Source organism: Castor canadensis, chromosome 12 (genome assembly GCF_047511655.1).
Source record: "Castor canadensis chromosome 12, mCasCan1.hap1v2, whole genome shotgun sequence".
NCBI classification, from domain to species: domain Eukaryota; kingdom Metazoa; phylum Chordata; class Mammalia; order Rodentia; family Castoridae; genus Castor; species Castor canadensis.
The window spans coordinates 64558954-64578410 of record NC_133397.1 but is presented as its reverse complement, the minus strand read 5'-3'; the positions used below and the strand labels follow the sequence as shown (position 1 = coordinate 64578410).

Here is a 19457-nt window from a genome sequence, read left to right as displayed (position 1 = left end):
AGCTTGAAGATAAGACATTTATAGGAGAAAGGTTAAGTTGTTCCTATTACAATAAGATGGGCCTTCTTGGGGAAAATATCAGCTTATCAAAGACACGCACCCATCTCCTAGGCAAGGGTCTAATGGAGATCTTTGGGTAGAACCATAAGAAAAATCAGAGCACCAAGGAAAAGGTTCATTTTTCTGGATAAGTTGAGATGAATGCCTTTTGCCAGCCTATATCTTTCCCAATCTTCAGGCTATCTCCTAGGTATGTCTACATGGCTGTCTCACACAGGTGACATTGCATCCATTATCTTCTTTCCTGATCTGAGCCCTTGGGCCTTACAGGTGACATTGCATTCATTATCTTCTCTCCTGATCTGAGTCCTTGGGCCTTATCCAGCATGTCAGTGACACCATGCTTTACCCAACTGTCCATGCAAGAAACTAGTCATCATCCTTAACTCCTAAATCCCAGATTCTTCTTGTGGCTCTCATGGCATGGTCCTACTTGCCTCTCAAGCCTCTCCCCTAGCATTCTCTTTCCCAGCATTCCTGTGCTGCTCACACATTCTTCGGTCTGTTTTCCATCAATCCTGATCATTTTTAACAAAGACATGCCACCTTTCAACTCCAGCCTTTGCATATGTAGCCCCCTTTTTACAGGACATTCATTTTATTCCACATCATCCTATTCTCCTGGTCAGTCCTTGCTCATGTTTTAGGTCTCAGCTTCTACATTTCTATATCTGGGTAACCTTCCTAATAACCCTTTCTGCCAGGTGCTCCTGGTAAGTAGAACCATCCCACCTCATTGCTCTCCTTGGCAGTGGCTCTCAACCAGGACCAGTTTAGACCCAAGGGGACATTTGGCAATATTCAGAGATAGTTTTGGTTGTAGTAACTGGAATGGAAATAATTATTGACATCTAGTGCGTAGATGCTGCTAAACACCCTATAATTCACAGGACAGATCCCACAACAGAGAATTATCTAGACTAAAACATTAATAGTGATGAGATTGAAAAACTCTGCTCTATGGAAATCGGCTACTGATCTATATATACTACTAGACTGAAGATGTGTTATATTGTTCACTGATCAGGCTCCAATACCTAATACAATGCCTGGTACATAGCAAGTGACTAATGGATCTTGAATGAATGAATGAATGAATGGGCTGATGTCTAAAGGCACCAAATAAATATTTGAATGAATGAATAACGGTATGGATGAATGGGACATCCTCTAGGAATAGAATGAATACAGGGCCAAGCACGTCCACTGTTTTCTAGGCCAAAAGGAAGTCACAAGGGACCTTTATCCAAATGGGATTAGAGAGAGTGATAGTGGCCATCATGGAAAGTTGGGGGATAGAATTTGGGGAAAAGGCCCAGAATGAAGGATGAATACCAGTCTGTGCCCATGGAGAGGTAGCTAGTTTGCAACCTGTGTAGAGAAGCCCCCTCTGCCTCCACAGAGCCTCACACTTTTTTGTGCCCTCAGGGAGTGATGGAGAGCTTCCTGGGCACTGCCATGGCTGGCTCCTTGTTCTGCCTCTTCTCGGGACAACCTCTCATCATCCTTAGCAGCACAGGACCCATCCTTATCTTCGAGAAGCTCCTCTTCGACTTTAGCAAGTAGGTGACTCCCCAGGCCTGCCCTTACATTTGGGCAGTTAGGCAGCACTAGTGCAGAGGAATAGGAATAGTTGTGAGGAGGTGCCAAAGCCATCTTTAAGTATGGGAGGACTGTCAGGAGATTCCTCTTGACTCCTGCCAGCTACCTGCCTTTTAATTCATTTCAGTGCATATTAGCAAAGCCTATTGGGAGCAATGCAGGCAAGATAAGATAAGAGGAGGAAATCTATACCATTCTGCCTGTGAGCAATTACGATTTGAAAGTCAGTGTAGTGTATGAAAAGTCTTGGGATGGAAGTCAGAAAACTGTACCCAGACCCAGGCAAGTCCCATCACTCCAAACTCAGTTTCCTCATCTATATCATAAGAGTTTGGATCTGACCATTTCTAAGTCCCACTCCAACTCTGTTAATCTGAAATTCCCTATTTTTCACTCACTCTGGGTATCTGTTATCAACTATATGAACACTGATGCACCATAGCACCTTCCTGCTGCCCCTATGAGATCCTTTCCTAGGATTCTGAAAGACCAGGCAACCTACACAGGAATTGTCTCTGTCCCTAGTCCTCTTATGGTCCCTAGAAGGGTATCTGTGCCACAGCAGGGAAAGATGAACTCCTGTGGGTGGGTCTGGGAAGCCAAGAAGAGGCAGGAGCCCTGGGCTCGAGGCCACTTGCTTCTCTCTGCCTTCCAGAGGCAATGGCTTAGATTACATGGAGTTCCGACTCTGGATTGGCCTACACTCAGCCATCCAGTGCCTTATCCTGGTGGCCACTGATGCCAGCTTTATCATCAAGTATATCACCCGCTTCACCGAGGAGGGCTTCTCCACCCTCATCAGCTTCATCTTCATCTATGATGCCATCAAAAAGATGATTGGTGCCTTCAGGTACTACCCCATCAACATGGACTTCAAGCCTGACTCCATCACCACCTACAAATGCGAGTGCATTGCTCCTGACACAGGTGACCAGTTAACCCTAAAGGTGCCCTGGGTCCCAACCCACTCATCCACTCTCCCCTACCACCACAGCTCACTAGCAAATGCCGGAGAGTGAGACTGCTTTTGAGGGTCTGTTCAGCCAGATGCTCACTGTTCCAAGAGAGCAAATGCAGGATTTTGAACCTCGTTTTTGGAAGGAAACCAAGGGGACAGCAATCCTAAGAGTCACAAATATCAATATCCAGAGTTATAACCAGGTACAGAGATACCCCAGGAAGGAGGAAGGCATAATTTTTCTCAGTGTGGGGTGAAGCAAATCACCTATGGAGGCCATACTTGTCAGGAATACTGCCCAAGTCAGAAGTAGACTTAAAGGTGCCTAAAGCCACTCCCAGGCCCATCAGTGCATGGCAGCTCTCCCCAACACATTGCTACCAATGTGATCACATGCCTTATAATGTGAGACCACACCAGAGGCATGAACTTCCTTCCCTACAACAGGAATGCATCCAGGGTAAAGGTCTTGCCAATCTTGCCATTTGAAGAACAGTTGGAGAACATATCTTCTTAGCGATATGAAAGGTATGAGAAGGGGACTATCATACCAAGAAGTGCCATATTTACCTCTGTAACTACAGGATGTAGAGCAGAATGAGGAATGAGGAGCAAAAGTTCCAGGGAGCCAGATCCTGGCTGAGTTTAGGGAAGAACTTACACTGGTAAGAGTCACCATTATGGTTGGTATCAGCCCTCTTGGTTGGTAGCCAGTTAGTTGGATTCTCTAGATTCCCATGTGCTAAGGGCATTATAAGAGCAGAAGTAGGAGATCCATCTATACATTCTAAGCACTAAGCAAGGCTGGACTTGCAAAGAGCAAGCTAAAATCCAGAGGCCACCCAAGGTTATATTGAGTCTTACTTTCCCTAGCTGTATATTGTATACAAGAGGTATATTGTGCTGGGCATGGTAGCATATGCTTATAATCCCAGATTTAGGAGGCAGAGGCAGGAGGATTATGTTTGAGGCCATCTTGGGCCACATAGTGAGACCCTGTCTCATAAAAACAAAAACAAACAAACAAACAAAACAAGGGCTGGGGATGTAATTCAGTGGTAGAACACTTGTTGAGCATGTGCAAGGTCCTGGGTTTAGCACTGCAAAAAAATGATAGCAATGTGACCATGCCTGTCTCATGGGACTTTTGTGAGATTTTTAAGTCTATACGCAGATTGAGTTAGAGGAAATAAGTAGATATTGGGTTGTTTAGTCCTTTAGTATATTACTATGAATTTAAAAATTGATCATAAGCCAATCAAAAATATTTGCTGCATAGTTGGTGGAGTGACTCAACTGATAGAGCACCTGCCTACCAAGTGTGAGGCCCAGAGTTCAAACTCCAGTACCTCAAAAAAAATTGCTGCGTAACTATTTAGGGTTCAATTTAGGCTTTGTGGAAGATAAAAGATTCCTTGTCTGCAAGGAGTTTAGTTTGGATAATACCCCCTCTCCCTGTCACTGCACTGATTTTATGAAGTCTAGGCTTTTTTTCCCTACCATTAACTTTGAGTTATTCCATTAAAATCCAGCAATATGCGAAGCTACTCTTTGTCTTAAGCACATCGTTTTCCCAGATCAGTGAGAAGATCCTATCGCAGTCTCTTTTTATTCTGCCAGAGAGCAAAACCTGCCTCTGGGGATCAAGACTCTTGTTTGTGCCTCCCAGATTTTGGGTTCATTACATTGTACCCAAATCTCCAACAAGCATGATTTTTAGAGGCACATATTGTTGACTTTTTTTTTTTTTTGGCAATGCTGGAGTTTGAGCTCAGGGCCTTACACTTGCTAGGCAGATGCCCTACTGTTGCAGGAAGGCTCAGACAGAGAGATGGGCACCAAAGCTTTCGGGAAGCAAGTTTATTAAGTAGGCCGGCAGTGACTCAGTGGATTTGCATCCAAAGGCTGAGCCCCGAGAACAAAACGGGCTTTCCTTATTTACCATGTAGAGCAGGTTACAGAAATAGGGGGTACAGCTTGTCCCATACATGGTCATATACTATTTCATTGGCCATTTTAACCTCTGGGGTGAGGTTGCCCTTCTCTGGTCTTGCCCCAGGTGCCACATGACACTCCTCAAATCTGTTTTTTGTTTGTTTGTTTTACTGTTGCACTCATTATCTCTCATTATCTCCCTCATTGTCTCTCATTATCTTTCTTCCTTCTCTCTGCCTTCCTGCCACATTCCCCCCTTTGATGCTCAGACCCACTTCTGGGTCAAAGAACATCATCTTGATCCAGGGGTTTATATTTCCACAGCATCATTACATGAGCAGCTGTCTTCCTGACACATATACTTATCATCTGACATGCAAGTTTTCTCCCAGGCTAGACCTCCACAGGTGTTTCCAATACCTTGAGGTCAATAGAATTTTTAGCTATACATCAAAGTATATAGATAGTGGCCTTTTGGGATTGTAAACCTGTGTCCAGCTAATAAACTCCCTGGAGCTGGTGAAGCTTCAGACCTCTAGCCATTGCTCCCAAGGGTGATAGATGGGGTTAAAACAGATATACTGACCATCATGAGAGCACACTGAGTAGGTGGTATGGTTGTGGGTGCATGACCCAACAATGGTGCCTGCACAAGAATAATAAGAATGAAAAACAAGAGTTTTGGTAACAACACTTCCCACTCAGTAGTGTGCATACATGAGTAATAATCCATGGCCTGGGGGTCATGAGATAGAGAGCTGACCAAGATTAGCAAGAAGGAAACATGGGACTCATTCTCAAAGGTGAGATGGTTGGCTCCTCAAGCTTCCACCTTGTGACTAGTCAGCTTCTGGGGTGACTAGAGCAAGGCTGAGGTCTTGTTGTCCATGATCTCCTGTTGTCTCCTGGGAAGCAGGGTCCTGTGAAGGGTGATCTTGTATGGTGAGGCTGGGTCAGGGATGCACTCCCATTTGAGGGAAGCTGGCTTTACTCAGCTGTGGTGGATCCAAGGAACGATCTCTGTTACCTTAACTGCAGTGGGGGTGGACAAAACAACAACAAAAGGGCCCCTCCAGTGGGGCTTTAGTGGTTGAACATTTTATTCTTTTACCCAAACAGCATCACCTGGCTTATAAGGGTGTATGGGAGTTGTTAGGCCAACAGGGAGTCTCTTTCTTACCCAGTCATTGATTTTTGAGAGAGTCAGCCCTAGGGCTTGCATTTGCTATCTCATGGTCAGGTCACCTGTTTCCTTAAGGTCCCCTCACAGGCCCTTGACTAAAGGGGGTGGGCACCCAAAACGAATTTCAAAAGGGGAAAGACTGGTCTGCTTGGTGGGGCTAGACCTAATCCTGAGCAAGGTTATGGGGAGTAACTGATCCCATTGTAGATGGGTCTCCTGGCATAGTTTTCCCAATTGCAGTTTTAGAGTCCTATTCATACACTCTACTTTCCCTGAACTCTGGGGGTGGTACGCCATGTGCAACTTCCAAGTTATTTGTAAGCCCTTAGCCACCAACTGTACCACCTCAGCCACAAAGGCCAGCCCATTGTCTGATCCAATAGACACAGGTATTCTGAACTGAGGGATGATTTGCTTTAACAGGCATCTGGCCACTTCCTAGGCTTTCTCAGTCTCAGTAGGGAAGGCTTCCACCCATCTGAGAAGGTGCAGACAAACACCAGCAAATATTTATGTCCTCTGGCCTGTGGCATCTCGGTAAAGTTCACAGTTCCTCCAACACTTTGTACTTGACTCTTGTCTCTTGTCAGGGATTGTTTTTGGCACACAGACTGCACCTTTCACATACTGTCTTACTTATGCTGGAGAGCTTGGGGAGATAAAAATGCTGGGCCAAGGTGGTTTACCCTGAGTGAGTTCCTTCATGGAACAGCTTGACAAATGTAGGAGCCAGCTACTCTGGGATTGCAATTTGGCTGTCAGCAAATTTCCACCATCCACCTGGTAGAAAATTTCCCTCCTCAGTCTTAAACCAAGCCTGTTCTTGTGGTGTGTTCCATAGGTGCCATTCAGATAAAGGGCATGGGAACAAGGCAGCTGTCAGTGAGGCTGAGGTCTGTCCTCCTGTGAGGGCTGCTCACTTGGCTTCCCTATCAGCTTTTTGGTTACCCTGATCAGCTGTTGTCTCCCACTTCTGGTGCCCTCAGCAGTGCATGACCACTACTTGCTTAGGGCCCCATATAGCTTCTAGCAATTCCAGATTTTCTTGTCCATACTTAACATTTTTTCCTCCTGAGTTAGCGAGCTCCCCTTCTTTATATACTCCATGGACATGAATGGTAGTAAAGGCATATTTAGAGTCCATATGTATGTTTACCCATACCCCCGCAGTGAGCTAGAGAACTGGCATGAGAGCAATGAGCTCAACTTTTTGTGCAGCACTCCCAACTGGCAGTGGACATGCTTCAATGACAGCATCAGAGTCACTACTGCATATCTGGCAAAATGTGTGCTGTCCTGGACAAAGCTGTTGCTGTCTGTGAAATACTCAATGTCTTGATGACCAATAGGCTGATCAGTCAAGTCCAGCTGGCTGGAGAACACCTCATCCATAACCTCTAAACAGTCATGCTCTGGGGGCCTGAATCAACTGTCAATAGGGTGGCTGGATACACGGGTTTCACATAACATGCTTTGATATCTGACCATTTGGGAGTTTGTCAGCCAGTAATTTCCTTTATGTTCCACAAGAGTCAAAACAGAGTGGGGAACTTGGACTGTGAGTTGTTGTCCCAAAGTAAGTTTGACTGCTTCAGCCACCAAGACAGCAGTGGCTGCCAGGGAGTGCAGGCAGGGCGGCCAGCCTTGGGAAACTGCTTAAGTTGCTTTGATAAATAGGCCACTGGGTGGTGCCAGGAACCTAGCAGCTGAGTCAAGACTCCTACAGCTGTCCCCAGTTTCTCGTGTACATATAGGAAGAAGAGCTTCATCACATCTGGCAAGCCCAGAGCAGGGGCATTTGTGAGTGCTTTTTAAATCTTTTTAAAGGCCTTTTCTTGCTCCTCTCTCCATACCATGAGTTCCCATCCTACCCCCTTTGTGGCTTCATAAAGGCATTTTGCTGAGAGAGTAATTTGGGATCCAGATCTGGCAGAAACTTGCAGCCCCTAGAAATTCTCTAATCTGTTGACAGGTCTTGGGGGCTGGAATGGAACAGACAGCTTGTTTCCTCTCAGGGCCCAGTCTACATTGTCCTTGTGACAGGTGAAACCCAAAGTATTTGACAGTATCCTGGCAAATCTGAGCTTTCTTTCAGGCAACCTTATGTCCTGCCTTTCACAAAAGGGAGAGAAGGAGGCAAATTCCTTCCATAAAATCCTCCTGAGTTGGTCCAGCCAACAGAAGGTCATCCACATTCTGGAGGAGTGTGCAGCCATGCTGGTCAGCTGACAAAGCCTTTAGGTTGGATGCCAAGGCAGTCCCAAAGATAGTGGGAGAGTTTCTGAAGCCTTGTGGCAACAAAAGTCCAAGTCAATTGTTCCTTCTCTCCAGTACTAGAACTTTCCCATTGGAGGGCAAAGATGGATTGGCTCTGTGGGGCCAGACAGATGCAAAAAAATGCATCCTTAAGGTCTAGGCAGGTAAAGAACTTTGCCTCAGCTGGGATAAAACCCAAAAGCATGTGCAGGTTTGGGACCACAGGGTGTAAAGTAAGTTGCTGAGTTGACTGCGCAGAGGTCCTGAACGGCCTAAAGTCTTCAGTCTCTAGTTTTTGGACAGGCAGTAAGGATATGTTCCAGGGACACTGACAAGGCTGAAGGATCCCATACTTTAGGAGTTTGTCAAAATGCTTTTGGACTCCAATTTGGGCTTTGCAAGGAATGTAGTATTGCTTCTGGCTAATAGGAACAGCTCCCGGCTTTAATTCTACCACCACTGGAGATGTTGTTCTGAGCCAATCCAGGGGATGTCCTCAGCCCATACTCCTGGAATCTTAAAGAGAAGCCCAGGCATCTCAGAAATCTCTTTCTTAGAGGCACAGAGTCACCATTCCTCCTCCTGTGCAACCATGAAAGTTACAATCTTGGCCTCAGGCCCTCTCAGCTTTAAGGCTGCCATGCTGTCAGAGTCAAAAGTTATCTGTGTCCTTAGTTTGCACAAGAAGTCTCTGCCCATCAAGGCCACAGGGCAATCAGGAGGATAGAGGAACTCATGCCTTACTTCATGCTTTCCAAGATTGCATTTTCTTGATACAAGAAAGGGGCAGCAAGTCTGATTTCCTGTGGCCCCCACAATGGTTGCTTGTCTGTGTGAGAGAGGGCCCATGGGTTGGGTTACAATCAAATGGGTTGTGCCAGTGTCCACCTGTAGGTCAGCAGGACAGCCCCATCTTCATTTGGACTATAGGCTGCTGGGGGGCCCAGTAGAATGGAGCCCAGTCCATCCTTCTCCTCCTCATAATCCTCAAAAGTGGCCAGCCCAACAATGTCTTCCTCCCAGGGGCCACTTCTGCCCTAGGCAGGCCAATACTTTCCTTCAACAACTCAGCTTCTGCTTCTGGTCTGGGGGGCCTACTGGGGGCCCCTGAGCCATTGGGAACATTCATTTTTCCAGTGTCCTTCCTAACAACAGTAGGCACACTGGTCCTGCCTTAGTTCTCTCTAGGGTGAGGCCATTCCAGGGGCACTGACCACCATCCACAGGTTATTGCCTTTTCCTCTGCCATGGCCTGCATACCAGGGCCTGCCCAACTGTTCAGCTAGAGCCACAACAAGGAGGTGCATCTTCCTTTTCATCTTTCTATTGGCCTCCTGTTTGGCCTCCTGATCTCAATTGACACAGACTTTTATGGCCACCTCCAGAAGATGGCTGGTGTTCATACCAGCAAACCCCTCAAGCTTTTGTAATTTTTTCTTTATTCCCCCTGGGCCAGGCTGACAAAGGCTGCATTAATCGTCCTCTGGTTTTTGGCCGCCTCTGGGTCAGAAGGGGTGTGCAGGCAGAAGGCCTCACATAGCCGCTCATAAAACTGGCTGGGGCTCTCATCTGGTTGTTGCAGACTTCTGTTGTCTTGCTCATGTTCATGGCCTTTTCCCCTCCGTCCTTCATGCCTTCTAATAATGCCTTCTGATACCATTCAAGCTGCTGGTAATCTCAGTCATCATTAGGGTCCCAGTGGGAGTCTTCCTCAGGGAAGTGGTCCTAAGCCTAGGCTTGGGCATTTAAAGTGCCCACAGGAGCATGATCTTCCAGCCACTTTAGAGCTGCTGAGGTTATATGGCATTGCTCCTCTGTATTAAATAGAGTCGGAAGAAGCTATTGGCAGTCTGTCCAGGTGGGCTTATGAGTTTAGATGATGGATCTAACTGCATTAGATCAATCAGAGCCTGAGGCTTTTCCATAAAGGAGGGGGTATGGTGCTCCCAATTTAGGAGGTCTGTGGTGGTAAAGGCCTGTAGACCAATGTCCACCTTCCTCCTTGTATCTACCATGCTGGTCATAATATATTGGGCCCTGGACCTCCCTCAGGGGCATCTTCAGGGTGGTGGGTTCTGGGGGAGAGGCTAGGCCTGTATTGGGACTGTTCAAATGTTCCTGGTTGAACTTAGGGGCAAGTCTCGCAGGGAGCTGTGGAGTGAGGACTGGTGGGCTTGGAGTGAGCATGAGGTTCATGGGGCCTGAGGAAAGTGGGTTTGTTGCAGTTTCAAGGACTTCTGGGCCTGGCCTTCTAGGCATATTTGATGCTGGGGCTTCCCTGTCTGATGCTGCTTCCCCTTCTGAAGGTGGAGGCGAAGGGGCAGAAAGCAGTGGCAAAAATGGATACAGTGGCACCCATAAGGGTGGGGGTCTCCTTAAGACCCCTTGCTAATTTGGGTTTCTCTGGCTTTTTACATTTTTCCCTGCACTTGGAAGCCACTGCCACCTGGCTACCATGACTCTACATGCTTACTGTAGGTGGGGCTTTAGCTACGTGTGCTGACTGTGGACTGCATCCTGCCAGCAGTCAATATAAGGAAACTGATCTGGGTGTCCAGGATGCCCTACAACCACTTCAGAAACTCTATTGACTATGACATTATCTAATGACCCCTCTGAGAGCCATCCTGCACCAAAAGCAGGCCAGTTTATTTCACAGAAGTTTCTAGGCTTGTCAGGAGTCAGCTTGACTCTGTAATCTCCATTAAATACCTTTTTAAAGTTCTTAAGCATGCACCCCAGTGGGATGTTCTTACTCTGACCTCCCATTCCTCCCATTGCCAGATGTCAAGACAGACAAAAATGGAAGGGATGGGGGTTGTGGAGAGAAGGTAAGGGATTCTCCTTTCCAGCACACAGGGGAACACAAATAACACCACTTGCTTCATCTGTCTCTGGCCACTCCCCTTGTAGGGATTTAGGTGTGTCTTAGCTATAGTGAGTCCTTGTAAACCCCAGACTTGACTCCCTGTTAGGGCTCACCCCAGACCATGTGAGTTCACCATGGACCCACAGATCAGGACTCTGCACTTGCTTCGTAGCTGGGCTGCATCTCAGGCTTGCACTTTCACACACTCCCACACAGCACAGTACTTCTACCTCACTCCCTGAACCTGAGAGACACGGTTTCACCTCAAAAGGCGGTTACTTGTGTATCTTTGCTGGGAGTTGATCAGACTCCCCTTCTGCCTCCTAAGGCAGGCCTAAATTCAAACCTGGGTTCTTACAAGTCTGATCAGCAAGGTTCCCAAGTTGATTCCCAAGCCTTTCTGGGTTTCTTCATGTGACTGAAACTCACCTCCTTGGTTCATCAGGAGAGAGACTCCCTCCCCTCAGATCAACACGTCCGGTGGTGCCTAGCAGAGGTGGCTTCTGGCAGGCTGGGGATGCAGAGCCGTCAACAAGGAGGTGAAAACACTACCCTCTGAACCCTGGATGAGCCCCCAGAAATGTTGTAGGATGGCTCAGACAGAGAGATGGGGCACCAAAGCTTTAGGGAAGCAAGTTTATTAAGTAGACCAGCAGTGACTCACCAGATTCACATCCAAAGGCTGAGCCCTGAGAGCAAAGGGGGCCTTCCTTAGATACCACTTAGAGCAGGTTACAGAAATGGGGGGTACAGCCTGTCCCATACATGGTCACATTTTATTTCATTGGCCATTTTAACCTCTGGGCGAGGTGCCCCTTCTCTAGCCTCACCCCTGGTGCTATATGACATTTCTCAAATCAGTTTTTGTTTTTTGCTTCACTGTTGCACTCCTTGTCTGTCTTTATCTCCCTTCCCCCTCCTGCCTTCCTGCCACATTACCACTTGAGCCATACTACCAGCCCAGACCTTGACTTTTTAGAAACAGTTCAGATACTGGAGTTATATGAGAAGCTTTGGCTACTTTGGGAACCATCTATCCACAGGAGAAACCAAATCTAGGGGTGCCCTAGGAACAGGGGATAGGAGCATACAAAGTAGAATTTGAGGGGCATATAAAGCTGCCTGTTTCCAAATAGCTTCCCCTCTGGTCTTTCCCATGTGCCTAATTCTCTGGAGTCATGCTATTGTTTGGTTCTCAACGTGTGATCCCCAGGCCAGCAGCACCAGCACTATCTGGGGACTTGTCAGCACTATCTGGGGAACTTGTCAGAAATGGAAATTCTTGCTGGGCACTGGTGGATCATGCCTATAATCTAGCTACTCAAGAGGCAGAGATCAGGGGGATCAAGGTTTGAAGCCAGCCTAGGTAAATAGTTCACGAGACCTATCTTGAAAATATCCATCACAAAAAAGGGCTGTCAGAATGGTTCAAGGTGAAGGCCCTGAATTCAAGCCCCATTACTGCAAAGATAATAATAATAATAATAATAATAATGAATAAATAAATAAATAAAAGAAAGAAATGGAAATTCTTGGGCTCTGCCCCAGATCTGTTGAATTTACAAACTCTGTTGTGGGGTCCAATCATATTTGCCTTCCAGAGGCTTCTGATACACTCTCAAGTTTCAGAATCCCTGATGTACTGAATTATTAATTAGTAATACTGAACCTCAGTATTAGCTACTAGCCCCAGTAAGATAAGATCTCTGTTTTTTTCACAGGGAATACAGAAACTGAGATGAGGACGTTAGTTTTGATTAGGAGAAGATAGAAAGGAAAGTTCTAGATTTAGGAGTCTAAGGAGGGGGGACATTAACTATGGTTTCTTCCCAATCCATGGGCCACCTACTTACTATTTACCCTGCATTCCTAGCTTTGCTGCAAAATCCAGTCTAACTATGGTATACTGTTATTTTTTATCACTCTTCATCATAAAAGCTTGTTTGGGAAACTCCTCATATTTAATTTTGTTTCCATTGTAACTGATTTGTATTCTATTTATGGATGCTGCCAACACTGATTCGGCTGCTTTCAACCCCAAGTGAGTACTACTTTGTAGACACTAGAATTTTACAATCTTTGATATATGGACCCTTTCTGAAATCTCCCATGTTGTATTTATTCCATTTTCATCTCAAGTGGCTTTCAGGAAAATCCCATGAAACTCTTATTTTTTCTTTTGTTGGTGGTGATGCTGGGTTTGAACTCAGGGCCTTGTGCTTGCTAGGCAGATGTTCTACCACTTGAGCTACACACTCCAGGCCCCCATGAAATTCTTGATATAAAAAAAGAATTGATGAGGTCGATGATACAGCACAGAGGTGGAGTGTTTGCCTAGCATGAGCAAGGCCTGCGGATTGATCCCAACTCCATGAAACATCAAGCCTCCATGCCCAGCTTCTCTCTTGTTAACTATACATCATGTTCTTCTCCTGGTCAGCAGTGTGAGGGAAGGTAACAGATATGTCTAATTTCCCATAAGTAAAGCTTTCTTCAGAATAATCCTAACAAACCTGTGGGTTTGTATAGAACTTCTAGGAGTATTCTGCTCTGGGTCAAGACTGAGTTCCTTAGCCACCCGTCCTAGCTGCCCCAGAAGTGAGCCCTGTGATCATATACAGTCCTATGGACAGTTTGCTGGAGGTTGAGGGAACCTTAAGATTTATCTCTGCTTCTCTCTGAGTTTCTAACCAAATGTGGACAGCCAGCAAGTACAAATGGGGTTTGCACTACATTTCAGATTTACTTCAAGAAAACTGTTATTGGGCCTCCCTCTCTCCCCAAACTTGCTGTATAGGAATTGCTTGGAGGAGGAAGAAGGGGAGGAGAACTTGGCCTTTACTTCCACCCTTCAGCTCAGGAGGAAAAGAGAGGGCAAGCAGTAGTTCTCCAAAGACTGCCTTTGTGATGAGGGGCCCCATTGCCTAAGGAGCCTGGGCTCACTAGTGATGAGCTCTTCCCACTGGAAGGAGCATGAGAAGCCCCAACAGTGTAAAAGGGGAAGTGGAAGAAGCCACATGGAAATAAGAGGAGGCATATTATGGCTCCTCCAGCTTTCCTCATGGTTCTGAAGGGACCCTTAGATGCTCCACTTGCATTTAGGGATACTGAGGTCAGGGAAGGGGAGTGCCTGGCAAGGGATACCTAGTGAACAGCCTGAGAACAGCACTTTTGGGTTCCTTATTTTCCTTTAGGTCCTAGATCCCGTAGATTAGGGAAAATAATATCAAAGCAAACAAGTTCTTATAGGTCCAGCTGACTTACTAAAAAAAAAAAAAACCCAAAATGTGTAAGGAGAAAGGTGGGAGAGAACTGAAGTGTTGGTAGAGGGGAACAGGATGAGGATGCTCTCTGGACAGAGCTGGGAGCTTTATAGGCTCTGAGCCAGCCTGCCTGGGATGGGATCATGGCCCCAAATGTGTCATGGAGCTAGTACTTTGAAAATATTTCTTAAGTCTAACAGCCCAGAAATAGGTCTAGTGGCCACATCATCAACTTGTCTCAGCACCAAATTCTTTATTTCAGTTTTTAAAACCAGCTGTCAGGCAGGAGTTGTTCTAGACTGATCCAGTTGTTCTGTCTGAATGGCCAGGCTCCCTTCCACAAATCTTTTCCTCACAAGGGAAAAGTGAAGAAGGTGAAGAGGGGGTGGGCATGATGAGCTGCCCTCACAAGGGAAATCAATTCTTAGTGCTAAGAAACTGCAAGGGAAATCAATTCTTAGTGCTAAGGAACTGGAGGAAGATGAGAAAGGGTTGGGGGCTCTTAATGTTTCCAGGATCCCCAACTAGAAGCTGCTGACCCTTCTCCATGTCCTGTGCTCATCTACAGTGAATACAACTGTGTTCAATGCCTCAGCCCCGCTGGCACAAATCACCAATGCTTCTCTGGTAAGTCCTTTCCTCTTAGACTGGACATTAAAATGCTTCTGCTTGTGGGGGGAGTGAGAAGAGTTGGAAAACAAACCAACTCATGACAACCCAGATTCAGAGAGGTCAACCCTGGAGTTAGCTGCAGAGCTTTGCATATACTATAAGCATTCCATTTTTTTTGTTTTGTTTTCTTTTTTTTTAAGCATTCCATTTTAAAGCCTGCCTATTAAACACATTCCGTTAAATCCATGTGCATACATCCATATGCACAGATAAATAAAGGGGACACAGAGGCAAGGAATGATTAACAGGGCTGTACACACAAGGGTGTAAACAAAGTTTTCCTTTCATCATTCTAGCTTTCCAGAATCCCAAGTTTCCACTCAAAACACCATTCCTAGCCTCAGAAAGTTTATTACTGTTTCCATCCCCACCCCAATGAATTTGGCCTGTCCTTTATACTCCTTAGTCCTGGGGTTACCAGGTCTGGTCTGCCTTTCCCAACAATGATGAGTGGTGGCCTAAATGAGTCTAGCAGTGAGAAGTTCAAGTCTAGGTGAAGTGTAGCACCTGGTAGGCCTTGAGGGAGACTTGTAGGCTTTTAGTGTTTCTGAGATTGCTTCTTAAGTTGCCCCTATAGAGGCAGCTGATGGCTATACCTACACACATCCCAGTTGGCAGTTTAACCAAAGATTTTTCAAATAACAGATTTGGGGAAGGAAGAATGGAATCAGGCAGTGCCTTTTTCTCAAGATATGTTATGTGCAAGATGCTGGGTGCACTGAGGGCTAAAAAGACATCTAAGAAATCAACATGAACCCAAAAAGTATGGGATGGCACGAACAGAGCATGTCATGCACCAAATATAGGCTACATGTGTACTTCCAACTTTGGAGGTAGGAAAGTAGACCAGGGAAAGCCTTATGGAGACAATGGAATGTGCTCTGATGTTCAAGGTTGGGAGAAAGTTGACTCATAGAGAAAAGCACATTCTTGGCTAAAACATCATAGAGAGAGGGCCAAAGAGGAAAAGCACAAAACCTATGCAGAGGTCAGTGGCTGGTCTAGTATGGCTAAGGTGGGGGTGACAGTGGAAGATTGAATAGGAAAATTGCAAGAGACAAACTAGAAAGCAGATATGGCCAGACCAATGTGGTAGAGGAGTGATATCTGCAGGGAGCATTTTAAATTGCTTAGTGATTAAGGAACACAGCTGACATTCAGTAGATGGGGCCGCAGACTACAATACAGTTGCATACCAGAAAGAATGATTTCTGAGCTCCTTACTTGTATCTGTGGCTGCATAACAAACTGTCCTCAAAATCAGTGGATTAAAGCAGCAACAATTATAATTCCCATCATTCTGCAGGTTGGCTTGCTGTTCTGCTGCTGGTCTCACTGGACTCAGCTGACTAAGCTGGCATTTGGTTGGGACTAGCCTTAGATGGACCAGCTGTATTGGTTTAGGCTATCTCTTCACATGGTTTTTCTGTCCTGACTAACCCACATCAAAGTCGTCACAGGTTTCTGAAAGTATGAGGGGAGAAACTAGCTCAAAGTCACTTCCTCCTGCATCTATTGTCTAAGTTGGTTTAGGGCCAGCAGAGAGTCAAAGGGGTGGGAAAATAAACTTCACCATGGATAGCAAGACCATCAATGTCACCATTGTAAAGGAGTGTGTAAACACAGGGAGACATGATTCACTGGAGACCATTATTGTAACTGTTATATCTGTCTTAATTCAAACATTAGTAATAGCTAGTTGCAAGCATTTGTTTACTTCTTTATGAAGTTGTTTCTAAACATTTAAGCATTAACTTTAAAAATATGTATTAAATTTTATTATAAGTTACTCTCCTTTTCTTCCCTCTTTTATTACTGTTAGGAATATGTAAATACAATTATCCTTCCAAGAATATCAAAATCTGTAGATGCTCAAGTTCTTTATATTAAATGATGTAGTATTTGCATATAAATCTATGTCTAAACCATCTGTAGTTTACTTATAATACATAATACAATGTAAATGTTATATAACTGTTATAAGTGTTGTTTAGGGGATAATAATAAGGAAAAATTCTACATGTTCAGAACAGATACAATTTGAAAAAGAATTTTCAACCTGTAGTTGGTTGAATTCACAGGTGAAACCCACAGATACGAAGGATATTAATTTTATATTTCCATACAAAATGTCATTGTTTGGCATGCCCTGGATTTAGGATCTGGGACACCAGTGGAGGAAGTGATTGAAATGACCCAAGAGGGGACTGACAAGGGTTTGACAGATGGGAAGGAAAAAAGAGAATAAGTGTGAGACCCGAGGAAGGAGGGGTCAACAGGACCCATGGTTGATTGACTAGGATAGGAACCAGGCCTACTAAGAGAAAGGGCATCCCCTTAATTCCTGCACTGTTCCTCCTTGATAACAAAGCTGTGCATCCTAGAACATAATGAAGAAACACATGTCAGCTTAAATCTTCCCAGGGAGCTGCCTGCATGTCATTCCCTAAACCAGCCTGTCCCAGGAACACCACTCTGATGTTGAGGGCTTCCTTGTGGACAGAAGTGCTGGGGACTCTCAGTGGGTTGGTGGGTGTGTGGGTTGCCTGGAAACAGACCATCTACCAGGAAAGTCCTGACCCTTTCCCTCCTCTGCTTGTTCTCCAGTACAACCCCCTTAACCTCACAGCACTGGACTGGTCCCTTCTGAGCAAGAAGGAATGTCTCAGCTATGGTGGGCACCTGCTTGGGAACTCATGCCAGTTCATCCCAGACCTGGCACTTATGTCCTTCATCCTTTTCTTCGGGACATACTCCATGACCTTGACTCTGAAGAAGTTCAAATTCAGCAGATATTTTCCTACTAAGGTAAGTAGACCTTACCTTTTCTTACTAAGGTAAGGAAGACCTTACCTTAGTAAGAAAAAAATCTATAGTCAGACTACTGTTAAGGAAGGCCCCTTCTGAGTCTCCCCTGAGGGTCCCGTCACCTAACAAGATGAGCACCATGTAGGCATTGGCCCATGGGGTTTTATAAGTTAAGAGTACAGACTTTGATCTGTGGACTGTGCTTCCTTCTTAACATTCCTTGACAACACTTGATATTTTCAAGCTTTATCTTTAGTCTTTGCGTATAGTAGTAACTTATTCCATTTTTAAAAAATTTTTCATTGCCCTGATGACTGATGAAGTTGAAAACCTTGTCAGATATTTATTGGTCATATGGCCATTTGACCTTATTCTTGAAAAGTGTCTGTTTAAATCTGTTATACATTATCCATTGGGTTGTCTTTTTCCTTCTGATTTGCAAGAGCTCTTTATATACAATTAATAGAAATCATCTTTTGATATGTGTTACAACTGTCTTTTCTGTGACTGGCCTTTTGATTTTTCTTATAATGAAGTCTTTTTTTTTTTTTTTTGGCAGCACTGGGGTTTGAACTCAGGGCCTACATGCTTGCTAGACAGGCATTTTTACCACTTGAGGAACTCCACCAGCCCCCTTTTGATTTTTTCAATGGGATCTGTTCACTAACAGAAAATTTTAATTTTATGGTAATTGAATATAGTAAAAATATTTCTCAAGGAAAATTTTGGACAAAGTTACCTTCCTTTGTTGTCTTCTGAAAATTTCATTGTTTTTTCTTTTCATGTTAGATTCATAATTCATTAGAATTGATTTTGATACATAATGTGAGATAGTGTTTGTGTTTTTATATAAATAGCCAATTGTCCAGGTACTTTTAAAAAAAGACCATTGTTTGTTTTGTCACTGTTTTGCAAGGCTTTCTTTGCCATATATCAAATGGTCCTATAAGACAAGTCTGTTCCTGTTTTTTCTAATTCTGCTTCACTGGTTTATTTATACACTAGTGTCACAGTATTCAATTATATAACTTACAATTGCAATTCTTTAACTTACAATAAGTCTTTCTAGCTTATACAACAAATTCTGTATCTGTCTTTTTTCAATAATATTATCTTGACCCTTGCATTTCCACATGAAGTTTAGAATCATCTTAAATTGTGAGACTTCTGATACATGAACATGTTGTACTTCATTTATTTTGATCTTCTCTATATAACATTTTATAGGTTTTGGCCTTGCGATCTGAAACATTTTTGTTAGATTTTTTTTCCTAGATAGTTGATTCTTTTGTGCTATTATAAATGCTAAGTGTTATTTTTTAATTTCATTTTCTGTTTGTGGCTGGAATAAAGCATTTGTTAATCACAACAGTACTTGTACATGTAAGTAGTGGTGTACCATGGCAAGGAGTGCTTGGAAGAATTTTAATAACTCTCTCCCACCATCAACCCCAGGTGTACTCTCCTAAAGCCTCTTTAAAAAAGTATTATTATGACCACTTATTATATTAATGAAATCTTTGATATGAATAGTTGAATTTTCCCCAATATTTTGTGAAGGCTAAATAAAAGGCATATTAGGAAGCTTTGTAATATCTAAACTGAGTAAGAAATAGGGTATGTGCTGATGGAGTGGCTCAAGCAGTAAGGTGGCTGCCCAGCAAGCATGAGGCCCTGAGTTCAAACCCCAGTGCTGCCAAAAAAAAAAAAAGGCAACACAAATGTACCCTTAAGTCAAGTTTCCATCATCTCCCTAAATCCCCTCTCATCTAGGCACGTGCTCTACCACTGAGTTACACCCCAGTCTAGTCTCCTCATCTAAAAATGCTACGGCAGTGATTTCCTCTGAGA

At 44.5% G+C, this 19457-nt stretch overlaps 1 protein-coding gene across 2 annotated transcripts in view; it reads left to right on the top strand.

The window, feature by feature from the left end:
* The window catches only part of Slc4a5 (solute carrier family 4 member 5), a 135393-nt gene that overhangs the window by 92398 nt on the left and 23538 nt on the right, over positions 1–19457 (top strand). For both annotated transcript variants that reach the window (XM_074050025.1, XM_074050026.1), the window contains 4 exons: positions 1489–1622; positions 2318–2589; positions 14695–14753; positions 17406–17606. In XM_074050025.1, coding sequence (XP_073906126.1) covers positions 1489–1622; positions 2318–2589; positions 14695–14753; positions 17406–17606 — 666 coding nt within the window. The remainder of the gene's footprint in view (positions 1–1488; positions 1623–2317; positions 2590–14694; positions 14754–17405; positions 17607–19457) is intronic.